The sequence below is a fragment of the Episyrphus balteatus genome, chromosome 4, assembly GCF_945859705.1.
Source record: "Episyrphus balteatus chromosome 4, idEpiBalt1.1, whole genome shotgun sequence".
In the NCBI taxonomy this organism is placed as follows: domain Eukaryota; kingdom Metazoa; phylum Arthropoda; class Insecta; order Diptera; family Syrphidae; genus Episyrphus; species Episyrphus balteatus.
Window position 1 is genome coordinate 46,299,623 of NC_079137.1, and position 16,056 is coordinate 46,315,678.

At 28.4% G+C, this 16,056-nt stretch overlaps 1 protein-coding gene across 5 annotated transcripts in view; it reads right to left on the reverse strand.

Moving 5' to 3' along the window:
• Positions 1-16,056, reverse strand: part of LOC129918418 (uncharacterized) — a 302,049-nt gene that overhangs the window by 80,017 nt on the left and 205,976 nt on the right. For all 5 annotated transcript variants that reach the window (XM_055998935.1, XM_055998934.1, XM_055998933.1 and 2 more), the window contains one exon: positions 13,710-13,835. In XM_055998935.1, coding sequence (XP_055854910.1) covers positions 13,710-13,835 — 126 coding nt within the window. The remainder of the gene's footprint in view (positions 1-13,709; positions 13,836-16,056) is intronic.

The window sequence follows — 16,056 nt, forward strand, 5'->3', positions numbered from 1 at the left end:
AAAGTTTTGAGACAAACTTAAACTGTAATAAATTCTTGATTGGTTGTAAAAAAAATCTTTCAAATCGAACTTAGTTTGGCAAAGATAAGGCTAGTTAAAGGACAAGAGAGCAAAAATCATAAAAACCGTGGTAACTCGAAAACGGGACGAAAACGAGAAAGTTTTTCGACTTAAAATGACCTCAGGAATCCATGGTTTTCATTTGGGGCGGTGACTGTGGGACACCCTGTATATGTAAATAATATATATTTATTATAAAAAAGTTGTATCCAAAGATAAATTTCAAAAATTATATTTAATGGATTTTCGAGCAGTAAGTTAGTCCTGCAAAAGAAATGTGAACAGAGTTAACTCAATAGCAATTTTTCAGTGAAAAATTGACAAAATTTTATTGAACTACAGGAGTTCATTTTTTTTGTTTTTAAAAATACAAAATTTTTTAACAACTTATCACATTGCTGAAAAAACTATAATATTTTCAAAATCAAACAACTGTGTTTTTGTTAATATAATAAGAGGTAAACACTCGAATCATTCAACAACTTCGATAAGATGAGTTTATCACAACCTGGATTAGAAGCATACCTACTGTACAAGTCAGTTTTACAAATATTTGTTAGTTTTGTTCAACGATAAATAGAATTCAGTTGCATAAGAACTCACATGAAGAAATTTATTTGTCCTTTCTTCCCCTGAGGTTAAAATAACATATCAAATATTTAAATAAAATCCATACACAAAAAATAGCAAATTCTTGTTCCAAAAACTAAATTAAGACAAATTTTAAATTAAAAAAAAAAAAAAAATAATTCGTAACCCCATGGCCCCATGTGCGTCTTCCAACGTCAACGTCATTGAGCAAAAAACAACAAAAAAAAAAAATCCACAAAACAAAAACATGGGCACACTGCTGCGTCTTTCAATTCAATTTTTGTTTTTATTTTATTATTATTTATTTTTTTTTTTTTTCTTAAAACGCCTCATTGTATTTTAGTTCGCATTGCAAATATTATTCATGCTTAAAAATGTTTTTATTTCTAATTTTCATAAAGATCAATTTAAAATTTTTTCAACATGTTACATCATTTATTTTTCTTCGAAATGCATTTTAAATATATTTTAATTTTAGACCACACGAGGATAGAAAAGATTATAAAATAAAAAAAATATAAAAAAAAAAAAATAAAAACAAAAACACAAAATAAAAGTAAATAAAAACATCGTTCATTTTTGTTTTTGTTTTTTTTTTTTTTTGTGAATGTATCGAAATATTAATGACAACTACATTAAAAACTTGAAGGTATACAAACGGTGCATTGTGGTCGACGACATACATTTAGAAAGCATTTTTTGCTTGCCAAAAATTCATTCATTTGTTCTTACCTACTTAAGATTTTGCAGAAGATTTTATAGAATTTTACAAAAAAAGTATTTTTAAATAAATTTGTCCTTATATGACAGGACATTGTCAAATATTAATTGTTTACAATTAAGACTTTTCATTGACAATAGTCAAGTGTGCATAGTGTCAAAAGCATTAAAAACAATTAAATTAAGATCGACATTTATGGCGTTTCTAGGGAAGGACTTTTTTGTGACTCATTTTATAATTCTATTTGAAAATCTTGTGCGTAAGTACCTGTTTTTTTTTCAAAATAAAAAATAATTAAATTAATTTTAATTAAATTAATAGACAAACATGAAACAAATTTAATTTGCAACAAGGTGACTCAGTCAAGTGTGCCATTAAAAATCCACAAAGACTGCTATTTTTTTCTTCCTTTTTTTTCATTTTAGCCCAATAACTTTTGACCCAAAAAAAAACGAGGAAAAAAGGAAGAAATAAAAAATCCTCCTCCTTCTTTTTTTGTCCGTTTCTATCTCCCGCAAACATAAACTGGCTGACTGCATGTACATAAGGAACTAATTGAATTGTCTATTAATCGTACATAAATAGCTTAAAGTACCTGTGCGATGCGCACGCCCTCTATCAATAAACGACTATAAAGTATATTGTTTCAAATACACGAGATACATATAAACCATCCTCAATTGAGCCGGTATCGGGACAAGAAATAAAAAAAAAAGGACATGATTCCTCTTCCCGGTTGATGACATCCTCTCACTGACAAACACACACACCACAGAAAAAAAATGGAGGAAAAGGAGAAAAAAAGGAAGAAACCAACATAGAAATATTGTATAGGTGCTTGAAGAGTTTTGGCCTAGTTACGTTACGTTAACGTATAGAAGATTGTTGGGTGTTAAATATATATCCTTAAAGTCTATGTAGTCCCTATTTTATATATATTTTATCCCTTTACTATCAGTCTCTTACAATTTTTGTGTCATTCGATTTTCAGGAAATTGAGCTAGCCGCACCAGTGGGCACACCAACACCTAACTTATGTCTTTTGTTTAGGAGAGGAGACATATTCCCTTATTATAGATTTTGATCTATATTTACTTGTACATAAGAGTAAATAATAATATCCATTGACTGGTAAAAAAATTATATCCTTTTAATGATACCTAAGCGTTTACAAGAAAAAATGACACGAGGAGTCGAGTATATACCTTATTTGTAACAAATGAGATTGTAATAAAGACTCTTAGTGGTTTGGTTTGGTTTGGACTTTTTTTTAAGAGGGTTTAATAAAAGGTCGAGATTTTCCAATTACTTGTGAGGGTATAATAGAATACAGTTTTATTGATGAGGTGATAAAAATAAAAAAAATTCCAGAAAGACTGGACATTTAGACGTGAGTCGTCGGTTGTTCGAATAAGAAGAAATTTCAATGAGTCTTTCAAGCTTCAAATGAGAATAAAAAAAAAAAAAAAAAAAACATAAAAATCGATGAAAAATATTTTTGAGAGGACGAATTCTTTTTTGTATGGAAAATCGATGGAGTTATTAAGAAAAATGCAATATTTTTTGTCCAGAATTGAATTGGTAAATTTTTATAACTGCGGTTGAAGACAAGCCAATTCATCGAAATTAGAAATACAAAATGTGTAATGAACTTTGCGAGACTTGCAATTAAAAAGGTTACTCAAGTACCTACTCGTAACTCGTGGATACTGCGAGGACTGGGTTCAAATTTTCTCTACGCTATCATTTTTTTTTTTTTTTTTGAGTTCTGTCTCTGACAACACCCTATTAATAACCATGACTACTTTGTGGATAAATCTAAGCCAAAAAGTGTTTTTTGACAATTTTACCAAATTCTAATATTTGCATATTTTCAAATTTTCGGTGAAAAACCCTAGACATCTGATAGATTTTTGTTCATTTTTTTTTTTTGTTTTAATTTTTCATAGAAAATTATTTTATTTTCCGCAAAACCAAACAAATTGTACGCTTACGCAAGCATTTTTTGTGACTGAACTTTGTAAATGAACTTGTTGCCGAATATCTTAATGAGTCTGATGACAGTTTCAACTCCTTAGGCTCATCAAAGCCTTTAAAGTGTTGACTGTGAGACTGAAACTGGTTTTAAGGATTTCCAAAGGAAATGTAGCATAAAATCAAACTATGTAACCACACTCGAATTTGTAATCCACAATAATAAAGTTGTTGTTCATGTTTAAATGTGATTTTAATGGAAACAGTTCAAAAGAATTACAATTGACTTTAAAGAGTTCAAAACGTCAAACTGGTTTAATGTTCGTAATTTGCTTAAAATAAAAAAATGTTACGCATACACCACAGTGAACGTGTCGGTTTAAACTTTGGAAATTGATGATAGAGCAAAAAAGGATTGGGATTAGGATTTCTTATTTGAAAGCACGACGGGTAACAAAAATCTTAAGAATGCTATAACTTATAAAGCATGTTATAAAGTGCAAATATAAAAAAATATTCATACAAAAAAATATTAGAAAATGGCACAACCTACAGTAAATCTCTCTAAGTTGCTCAAAAGCTTCTTAAAAATTCAATTGAATGTATTAAATCAAGACGGGTTGGGATACGAAATTGTGTTTAAAAATTAGTTTGTATCAAAACAAAATGCCGGTGTTAAATTTCAATACAAAGATTTCAAGAAAACGCAATTGTGTCTTGCGTAAAAAACTTTGACATAATTTTAATGGTTATTTTTAAATAATTTTTTTTTTAGGAATTTTTCACTTCATTTTGATCACTTCATTTCCTTATTCATTTCATCTAAATGATGTGAAAATTACAAATTTATTTTCAAATTTGGCTTAAGTAAGTCTTATTGATTAAGAGGCATACAAAATGCGTCTTGAATAAAAAAAAAGAAATAAGAATGAAAAAAAAAATACTCTTGCGAAACAAAATTTGTCTGTCAAAATTTGAGAGTATCCACATTTTTCAATTACACTGGTCAACAAAATTTAACTTTTTTTTTGCCACAAGAACCAAAATATACTTTTCTAGTAGATTTTAGGGTGCTGAATCCGAATCTGAAGTCAGAAAAATTTTATTGGCCTTCGATTTTGAAATATTACCGTTGGAAAATGCCAAAAAACGTAATTTTGGCTGTTTTCGAGGTTCTGTTTTTATGTGGGGTAATTCATTATAAATAAATTTGTAACGGTTATTATAAGAACAGATATTCTTCTTTCAAAAACTTTTTAAATTTTCCCGATATCTCTTTTATTGCTCGAGATATCTTAAGTTTTCATTTAATAAGTCAAAGAGAAACTAAACTTAATCTAAAGTTTAAGTCACTGGTCACAGAATTTTTGCCACAAGAACCAAAATATACTTTTCTGAAGGTTTTCGAGTTGCTGAACTCGAATCCAGAATCAGAAAAATTCTATTAGCCTTCGTTCTTAAAATATTACCGTTATAAAATGCAAAAAAGGGTTTTTTTTATAACGGTTATATTTCAAGAACGGAGGCTAATAGAATTTTTCTGATTGTGGATTCGAGTTCAGCAACCCAAAAACCTTCAGAAAAGTATATTTTGATTCTTGTGGCAAAAAAAGTGTAATTTGGATGGCCAGTGTTGTTTCTGATCCAAAGACCGCTACTTAAATTTTAAATATCTCGGGAAATAAAAAAGATATCGGAAAGATTTAAACATTTTTTGAAAGAATAAAACTAGCTCTTATAGGCACCGTTACAAATTTATTCACTATTAATTACTCACATAAAAACATAACCTCGAAAACAGCCAAAATTACGTTTTTTGACATTTTCTAACGGTAATATTTCAAAAACGAAGGCCAATCAAATTTTTCTGACTTTAGTTCCGGATTCAGCACCCTAAAAACTACTAGAAAAGTATATTTTGGTTCTTGTGGCAAAAACCTTGTTGACCAGTGTTATTTATTTTAACTAGAAAAGTCAAACTTTTGTGTTTAATATTATTTTGTGAACAGAATTTCAGTTATATGTAAGTTTATAAAACAGCTTTGCCTACAAAAGTAAAATTTTGTTGGTAATGATGGCAAAAGTACCTTATCATAAACAAACATTTATTTTTGGTAAAATTGTAGCAAAAATCAAGTCAAATTGATCTAAAGAGGATTCATGCTAAAGTTTTTCACTACATTTTTGTTGCCAATGTGTTTTTGATCTGAAAATACTTATTTTGTGCTCTTAATGATTTTTTTTTTGTAAATGGACCAGTACGAACCCTTTTTTGATGAAATGCACTTTTCTGCATTTTTGATTGATGTTCAATGTTAATGTTCAAACAAGATGTACACAAATTGGAACGAATTCACCTTTTAAAGTACAAAATATTTCACTGGCTGGACTACTTGTACTTTCTTTATTTACGAAATTAACGATATTTGTGAAGCGCAACATCTTGCAAGCCAAAAGTGTCAAAGAGATGATTTCGGCCTCCAATTTTTTATAGAGCGCTTATGAGCTTTGAAGTAGTGACATGGTGTTTTCTGCCAAAAAAGAGTCTTTTAGAGCTATCAACAAAGACTGAAATATTTGGGTGACACTCCAGTACGAATATTAGGACATTCTTTGGACCAAACTTAAAGTGAAAAAGAAAGTTTTTAGAACAAAATTTTTCTTTATTCTGACAACAAGTTTCAAATTCACTTTTAACACATATGTATTTAAAATTTACTTCATGTTTTATTATTTTTATAATTTTTTGTATTTTAATTTATAATATTTAAAAATTTTATTAGACTTAAAAAAAAAATATTTGTGGTTCTATCGCAACCAAAAACTGATCAACAAAGAAAAAAATGCCTGCATCTTTGCACGCAGAATCGCATCATGTATAAATTCTAGAGTCGCAGACTTGAATTTTTGGTTCATGTCCATGACATAAAGAAAATATACAAACAAAACAAAAAACTTCATCAAATGACCTGGTTCGTGTTTTGTAAACCCATCAAATATTGAAAAGGAATTTTGAAAATTTTCTTTTTATTAAAAAAAAAAAGTCACCCACATATCCATTAACTAAGACACATGACAACATTGTTGCACCAAAAAAAAAAAAAAAAAAAAAAAACAAATAATACAAAAAAAAATATAAATCCAAACTATTTGTATGTCCCAAATAACTTTGAACAAACAAACACACACACAAAATAATAATTCTAAAGATAAATCCTATCTAGACAACAAAAGATTTACCATACAACCTCAAACAACCTGAACCAACCAACCAACACAAAGATTATATCCAACAAATGGAATATTTGATTAAGGAATCAGAGAAATAATAATGTAGTAGATAATCCATATACCTACATTTAGATGAGAATTTTTAATGAAAATCAACACTTGGCATCCCTGAACAAAAAAAAAAACCTTAAATCTTGAATGCAAATTCCTTTTTGCAAAAAAAAAAAATTCTAAAAATTCTCAAAGACAAAAAAAAATATAAATGGATTTTAGATATCCCCACAAAAGTAGGCTATAAAAATATAATATATCTAAATAAAAAAAAAAAAATAAATATTTGTAAACAAAATTTTCACTTAAATGAATCATAAATGAAAAATTATATTTCTCATGGTGATAACAAAAGGAAATAAATTATTTAAAAAAAAAGTAAAAATTATTAAGACAAATATTATTTTTAATTGAAATTTGAAAAATTCTCAAAAAAATATACATAAATTTAAAAAAAAAAAATCGAGTATATTTTGGGATTTTCCAATGGCTCAGCTGCTACTGCTGCTGCGATGGCATTCCTTCGCACATTTCCACATAAAACAAACAAAAAAAAAAAAAATGAGGAAAAACTATAATTTTTTTTTGTGTGTTTTTGATTTGTTGTTGGATGCAGATTATACACGTTGAAAAGAATTTAGAACACGAAACGGACCGTTTGAACATTAAGGCCACAACAGATGAATATAATATTTATTGTGGTGCAATTAAAATTTATTTTTTTTTCCTGTTTGGTTGCAAGTTTTCGAAGAGGAGCAAGAATGTCACTCACTTTATATATAAAAATATAACACTAAATGCATTTTATTTTTTTTAGGGATTTTTTTTTTTTTTTTCAAAAATATTTTTTTCCACAGAAATGCATAATTTTTTTCAAAAACTATTGTTTTTCAATTTTTCTTTTATTGATAAATAGCCGGTTTTGCTAAAAACCAATCTTCAGCGAATTATAAGAAATAAGATAAAAAGAGTTTTGAGACGACAAAAAAAAATTTTTAAACGATTTTTTTTTTCTGTCAGAAGATGTCGCAATTTCAAATAGCGGCGGAAGACTAAGAAACAGACAACAAAAACCGAAAATTGGTGGAAATGGAAAAGCTCATATTCAGATGGAAAATCAAAGCTTTTTTTCAGTCGTCTATAGGAGGCATAGATAGGGATGTTCACATACATAATGGCTGAAGGGAAAAACGCTCAAAAAAAATAGGAAAAATCTCGGAAAATCACTTTAAAACAAAAACAACAAAAATTGAGTGAAAAGTATAAAATAAAGAAGATACTGTGATGAGTAGAATTTGATTTTTTTTTCTCTGACAAGAAAATTTAAAACATTCGGCAAAAGTTTGTTTACAAATAAAAATTTAAAGAGGAATATGGCAAAATGACGCCCAGTTTTCATTTATTTTTTTTTTTTTTTAAATCCTTTCGTTTAAGGATATAACATTTGAAAGCCATTTTAATTGCACTTTCTTTTTTTTTTATTTTGGGATGAGAGAGATATATTTTTTGAAGGAAAGAAATAAGTGTTGCAAAGAATATTATTATGAACTCTCAAAAATTAGGCGGGAATGAATGGAGATGAACATCAGAACAAAACAAAGACGGAAAATTAGGGAGACAAAAATGGCTCGTGAAAAGGAAAACGAGTACAAAAAAACATATAAGATGTAGCTTAAATAATTACACTATGTATGATGGATGAGTTAAACTCTGTTAGACACTTTTTGCTTTTTTATGATGAGCAAAAAAATAAGAAAACATAACAACTAAGCACTGTATATGGATTTAAGAAATAATGGAAATAAATTGGGACAAAGATAACGACAGGTAAGAAATATTTAGGACTTTTGTTTAAAAAGGGGAAAAGTCTAGCTATTTAATAGAAGAAGGAGTGCGAAGTAACTATTTTTTTTTTTTTTTACGAAACCTTTTACACTCCCGAAAGATGTTTGGAAGGTTTAGTTAAAAATAGGTACTATGCAAAATGTCTTTATAATTACGATGTCAAAAAAAGTTATTCATGGTTAAATGTCGAATATACACTTCGCGTCACTTGAATAGAAACAACATTTTTTGTTTAGAAAATAGCGACTTAGTAGATTTTTGGTTTTACATTTTCAAAGAGGAACTTTTAACAAACACTGTTGTAAAAACAAAAAACCCAAAACATAAACCGTATGGCTTCTAGTTGCGTTTTTTCGCATTACCTCACAAAAAACAGTGTTTTTTTTTGCGTCACTTGAATAGAAACAATCTCTTAAATTAGATAAAAATGATGAAAAATCATGGAAAACACTAATTATAGTAAAGCAATATTAAGCTTTGACATTATTTGCACATTATAACCAATTATGGGCTACGAGCTACCAATAGGCACCACAGAAAATGCAGAAATAGAATTTAACATTGAAAATGCACTTCTACTGTACACAATCGTGGACCTAATTGGAGAAAGTGATAAAAGTGTTTGGTAACTTATTACAAATTAAGAAAATGACATTTTCTACAATTTAAGGATTGAATAAGTGAAATAAACTTTCGTTTTTATCCGGAATGCATCTGTTTTGTTTTTATTGCGTTGTTTTTTCTTGAACAATCCTTGTGCAATCTCTAAGACGGTTGTTCTTCCACGTTCCTAAACTTGTCAAGAGCTTCTACCATTATTTCTTTGTAAAAGTTAGCATCTGTTTTTGAAGCGTGAAGCTTCAATTTTGCTATTGCACATCATAAAAACAAAGCGTATTACTATAACACATTTTAGTGCCCTTTATTGGCGATGCGATAAAGGTTATTCTTTTATAAACCAATGAAATAGGGCTAATATTAACGTGGTCCATCTGAGTTGGTATGTTTTCCTTTAAAAAACCACTCTTTACCTCACTACTTTTCAGTTCGAATGCAACTATAAAATAGTTAACTTTTTTGTAATCTTAGTACAACTTAAAATGTTGTTATTTTGCATTTTGAGGCTTTTTTAATGTTGTGCACCTTTTATAACTTCCAGGATGGAACAAACCAACACGTTTCCATCGCACTAACAAAACGTTTTTGACCGATTTTAGCGGCAAAGAGAAGAAAATTGCAGCTAGTTTTTTAGTTATTTTTTTCTCTGCTCGTGACTTGGGTCTCACCTGTCTTATTTTTTTATTTGATCACTAGTTTACGATATTTTAAAAATTATGTCATCCAAATTTGGCAAATTTTCCAATATCTTTCTCGATTTTGCATAGCGCAGGTGCATTTCCAATGTTAGCTGCTATTTATGCATTTTCTGTGGTGCCTATTGGTAGCTCGTAGCCCATAATTGGTTATAATGTGCAAATAATGTCAAAGCTTAATATTGCTTTCCTATAATTAGTGTTTTCCATGATTTTTCATCATTTTTATCTAATTTAAGAGATTGTTTCTATTCAAGTGACGCAAAAAAAACACTGTTTTTTGTGAGGTAATGCGAAAAAACGCAACTAGAAGCCATACGGTTTATGTTTTGGGTTTTTTGTTTTTACAACATTGTTTGTTAAAAGTTCCTCTTTGAAAATGCAAAACCAAAAATCTACTAAGTTACCTCACCAAAGCGCCAATCGCTATTTTCTAAAGAAAAAATGTTGTTTCTATTCAAGTGACGCGAAGTGTACCTATTAGTTTTTTTTTCATAGAAATATAATACATTTTTTTTAATTTGGTCAAAAGTCAGAAATTGCAGTTTTTCGGAATTTACATTTAAAAACGAGGTTTTGTAAAATATTTTATATCCAGTTTTGTGACAAACATGTTTCTTGAAGATTCAGATTCAGAGGATATTTTATTTTTCAAAAATATCAAAATTGGTAGCCTTCACTGATTGCAGAAATGAAAGTTTTATTTAAATCCTCAAGGTTGAGTTTTGTGTTTCCGAATTCATGCTCATTTATGACATAATCCAATTTAGAAATAATATTTTTTGTATATACCTACCATTATTTTATTTAAATAGAATATTTGAAAAAAAAAAATTGCATAAAATTTACACAGAAATATTAAAATTACGGCAGAAATTATTCGGAAGTGTCTCGGAAAGAAAGTAGAATTGCGGAGCCCTTCTTAAATTGTTGCTGCATCATGCGAAATAGAAAATCATTCGTAAGTTAAAGTTTTCTACAGGTAACACTGGGCGGGTTTTTTGAGATTTAAATTTTCCCCTTACTTATAAGAACACTTTGAAGAGCAAATGCAAATTAAAGTGAAAAAATCGGCCTATTTTAAAATAAGCTTCATTACAAAATTTGAACAAAAAAAAACTCTGAACACATAGTATCAAAAAGTTCAAAATGTTTGTAGTTTTGGAAAATAAAATACATTAAACAAAATTTTTACATGTTTTGTAATTTTATATACTATTTTTCTATTTAGAAATATCTTATTTGTAATAAACCATTCGATAAACTACCTTGTAAAGCTTCAGATTTGTTTCTCCTAGAAACAAAAGTACACTTTTCTTATAATTTTTGATGTGCTGAGTTAGAATCACGTCAGGACTTTAAGATATTCGCATTAAAGTATCACAAAATCAAGTTTTTTTTTTAGAAAATCTCAAAAAAACTACTTTATCTCAAAAACCAGAGCTGACCGAAATTTTTTGAGTTCGGATTCAAAATCAGCACACTAAAGTCCATTAGAAAAGTATACTTTAGTTTTAGGGAGAAAGATATATTAATTTTTAGAGATCAGTTTCTTTATGGTAAGATATGCCAAACCTACTAAACTTACTTAAATTAAGATATCTTGAAGAAGAAAAGAGATATTGAGAAAATTGAAATTGAATTTGAAAGAAAAAAATAATTTCTTTCATAAACCGTATCAATTTTAATTGAAAAAGATTACATTGTGAAAAAATATTTCTTCGAAAACAGCAACAAAATGGGTTTTTGAGATTTTCTAACGGGAATATCTAAAAAAACGTGACCTGCTAGGTCAATTCTGACTTCAGATTCGGAATCAGCATACAAAAATCCTTTAGAAAAGTATAGTTTTATTTAAAGGAGGATTTCCTTGCAATCCAGTGTTTTTAGCGTCTAAATGCAAACCAATTTTTGTCTTCGTGTTATTGAAAACTTTTGCCCGAAATCATTGTTCCCTTATAACTTGAGATCGGAGCTCAGAAAAATAGAATTGCCATACACGTATTTCATTCAAGAAAATGACAAAGAATTGTGTTGGGAAAAATGTGAGCTTTGCAGTTTCAAAAATAAAATGCGACAATCTTTTTAGTAATATCTAAAGCACACCTGTAATTTTTTCATCGATCGGTCGATAAATACACTGGTGAGAAAGTTGCATGAAAAAAATAAGATTGACAACAGTGTAACATATTTGGAAAATTCAAGTTTTACCAAGTTTTTCAATGTCTAAATGTTTTTGAAATCTAGAGAAATGTATTGGATTCAATACGAAGTTGTGAAGAAAATCTGGCTTTTTTTTAAAGATTTCTTCTGAAATCGTACAGTAGGGCTACTCTAAATTTCTCGTGAAATATTTTTCGTCCGAAATACTTTTATTCGCTTGCGAGTTTCATCGGAATAAAACTATCATTTTCTGCTATACTCGTGCGTTGTTCACCACCGAAATTTAAATGAAAATGGAGCTACCGCGTACCTCGAATTTTACTTGAAAAAATTTCAGACAAACGGGTGTTATTTGGAGGTGAGTGAACAGCTTTTCGCTCGGAATTCAAAATAAGAAAAAAGTGAAATTCACTTTTCCCTTTTTTAAGGTGAATTGAAAATAATATTTATATGTAATATGGATCATATTCTTACAATATTGTTAATCATAATTAAATTCTGCATTAAAGTTTGTACTAAATTTTTGCGAAATTTCGAACGATTCTTTAATGCAATTAAGTTCACATCAAAAACAACAAAATTGTGTATAAGTTTTAATCTGATAAGATGAACTATCATCCAAAAATAAATGTAGACTGGGTTAATCTCATCCCAATTTTTTCAAAATATTTTATCTAGGACAAAGACCTTTTTAATTCCAAAAGTCCAACCATATTGATTTTGTAAGTGAACTTCCTCCTACACTCCTTTTATTTTTGTTTTATCTCCATCACATTACACAATGTAATCCAAAGTAGAACACTTCAGATAGAAAACTTTGATGGAAAAACAAAACACACAAAAACAAAAATGTCCTTATCCTATTGAATAGTAATAATTTTCCTCAAGTCCTCAAAACGTCAACAGTTAACGCACACATAACAACACAATATTTTCTATTATTCCATATAAAACTTCCTCCTCCAACTTGGCGTACATTCTACAAAAACTTCCTCAAAAAAAAAAAAAAAAAAACTCGGATACGGATACAGCAGGATTTCAAGTATAGTAAAAGTCACTGACCCAATAAAAACAAAACAATAAAACATTCTAATAAGAAACAAAACTCAAAAAAACACAAACAAAAATAAAAAAAAAATTGAAAAAAATATAACTTTCCTTTACTTAACATTTTTTTGTTTTTGTTGTTTTATTATGAACCAGAAAAACCAGCTACATGAATAAAGTCAAAGCTCTCTAAATGACCTGAAAACATTCAATTTATCTGAACAAGTTGTTTGGGTAGAAGTTCAAAAATCTCATCTCGAGAATAGACAGAATACGAGTATGTGTGTGTGCCTGTCCTGTCCATGTCAAGGATTTGATTACCTATATTGTCGGTTTTTTTCCGTTGTTATGTTGGTTTAATTTTGTATTTCGAAAACAAACAGAATACAAAAAAAAAAAAAACTACTAAAAGATACGTGATAGGTAGTTTTAATTTGTAGGTCAAAAAAATATCTCCTTAATTAAAATGACTAAAACTTAGTTTCCACGTCGATTTAATATATATTTTTTTTAATTCCAAAATGAGAGTGTGTGTATTTTTTTCCTTCATTCATTTGTTATAATTTAAATTTTATCCATGAAATCGCATTTCAAAATAAAATTTATGAAATGAATAAAATCGAAACGTGCGCTGCCAATAAATTAAAAATGGCAATTTTTATTGTTGTCGATTTTTTTTTTGTATTTTTTTTTTTTTTTTTTTTTGTACTCACTTTGGTTTGGATGATAGACTGGGATCAGATGTTTTACGTCGATTGTTACGATTCCGTTTGTGTGATAATCTCTCTTTGTATGATTCGGAGCGATTGACCGAAACTGGAGCGGATTTTGATTTTGACCTTAAAATACACAGAAAAAAAGAGGGTAAAACAAAAATGATAATGTGTAAATAAACACAATTTTTCAATTAAACAATGTTTACAATAAAATTAAAAAAAAAAAATTGAATGAAACATTTACTTTCATTCATTGCAATTACAATCACAATAAAAACGATTGAATTATAGTCAAGGTTAAGAGGATTAAAAGCAACACAAAGTTTGCTGATGGAAAACACCTGTTTTTTTTTTTTTTTTTTGTACAAACATTTTGACACCAAAAGTTTTCATAAAATTTTTAGGAATTTCCGAAAAATTGAGGAAATAATTAAAATGAAATTGGTGCTGGGAGACTAATGAATTCTAAGGAATTTTGTTCATCAATCTGGCTTGCTAGATCGTACAAGGTTCTTTAAAATAATCTCTAGCATTTATGAATTTAACGAAACCTTAGCGATCTTCAGTTAGATTTCGGTTGGTTCACTTAAATAAATGAATCAAGGACTTAGAAAGACTTCTTAAACAGCTTCCTATCAATTTTATAGAAGAAATGGATTGTAAGATCGAGATCGAGTTCGAGCAAGTTTTTACAAACAGATCAAAAATAAAGTGCAAAGAAAATAGGTTAAGCTAAATTTTAGTTTTTGAAGCCATATAAGAGTGTTTTTGATTATTATTTTATGCTCGTAGGCTTTTCTTTTCGGGTGGACTTCATCTTTTTATGAGGATAGAAGACGACACGATTCTACGAATTTTCGCTTGATTACCCTTAAACAAACTTTGAAAAAAATTTTTAGATTTCACTTAATAAGTATTTTTTATTTAGGGTAATCTACCAACCTTCAAAGTTGAAAAGTTCATTATAGGAAGAATAATATGCTTACTACGTGAGATTAAAATTCAAGCGTCAATTTCATAGTTTGGAACACACTCACATTTAAAATCGAATAACATGCTTATCCGGATTATTTCGGATAACGCAATGCATTGTATAAAGAAGGAAAACAGCAGTTGACAATAGGCCGGTAATGGAAACTTGTCATTAAGGAATTTTTGCACAAGAGCACTGATCGATTTTTTTCGGTTTATCCGGACTTGAAGCGTTTTCCAAAAACATATACTTAAAAACTCCCAGATTCGTTTTGTTCTTTAGTTTAATGAACATATTCCAAATATATTGACATTTAAGATTTTATTTGCATATTTGAAACTATCCGGATAACCTTGACTGATTTCTGTCCATTTGATTTTTAAATAAATGATAATAAAATTATATAGGTAAATATAATAGAGAACCTATTTAGAAATAAGAATATCCGTTATAGGAAGCTATTCGGATGCAGTTGGATTTCAATTCTAAAAGTTTGAGATACTATCCGGATACAAGTCACTTTCTCGATATTAAAAGTTATACGGATAACCAACACTATTCTGGTTTAGTGAAAATAACAAATTATCCGAATATTTGATATTTGAATTTCAATTAATCTCTAGATTGAATATTAAGATTATAAGCATTGTTTGTGTATTAGAAACTATTCGTACCTATAGCAAAAATTTTTTGTATCTCTTTGAATTTTATGAAAAAAAAAAACAAATATCCGAAAATTTTCCAGAAGGATAATAGTCTAATACGAGGATAATACGAAAATAAGAAAACTTTCGGGTATCTGAAATTTTCCAATCATTTTGAATCTATAGTTTGATGAAAATAAGCTATTCGGATAAATTACCAATGACCGGATAATAGAAAGTTTTTACAAAATTTGAATGTCATAAACTGTTCGAATTTAATTGAATCTCCATACCTTTGAAATATGAATATAAAATATAAAAATATCCGAATATTGACAATTAGGTCGGGTCGTTATTTTCGTTGCCCGAGAATCAGAAGTATCTTAAACTACTCAAATTTATTAAAATCGAATTTTCCAATGTCTTTGAAATTTTTTGGATATCGGAATCAAGTTTTATACAAATATATTTGACCATGTTAAGTAAAGAAGAATTTTGTAAATAACTATCCGGATATTTAAATCGGATTCAATTGTATTTCTAGTTTAATAGAATAGCAAGATATCTGGATATTAAACTGAAAACAAACTGATATGAGAAATCATCTGAAAATCTAGTATAAAATTATCCGAAGTTTTTTTTTTGTATATGTATAATTAAAAACCTATATTTATGAACGTATATTAAGTTATTCGGATATTTTTGACAAAAGCATGAAGGACGACGG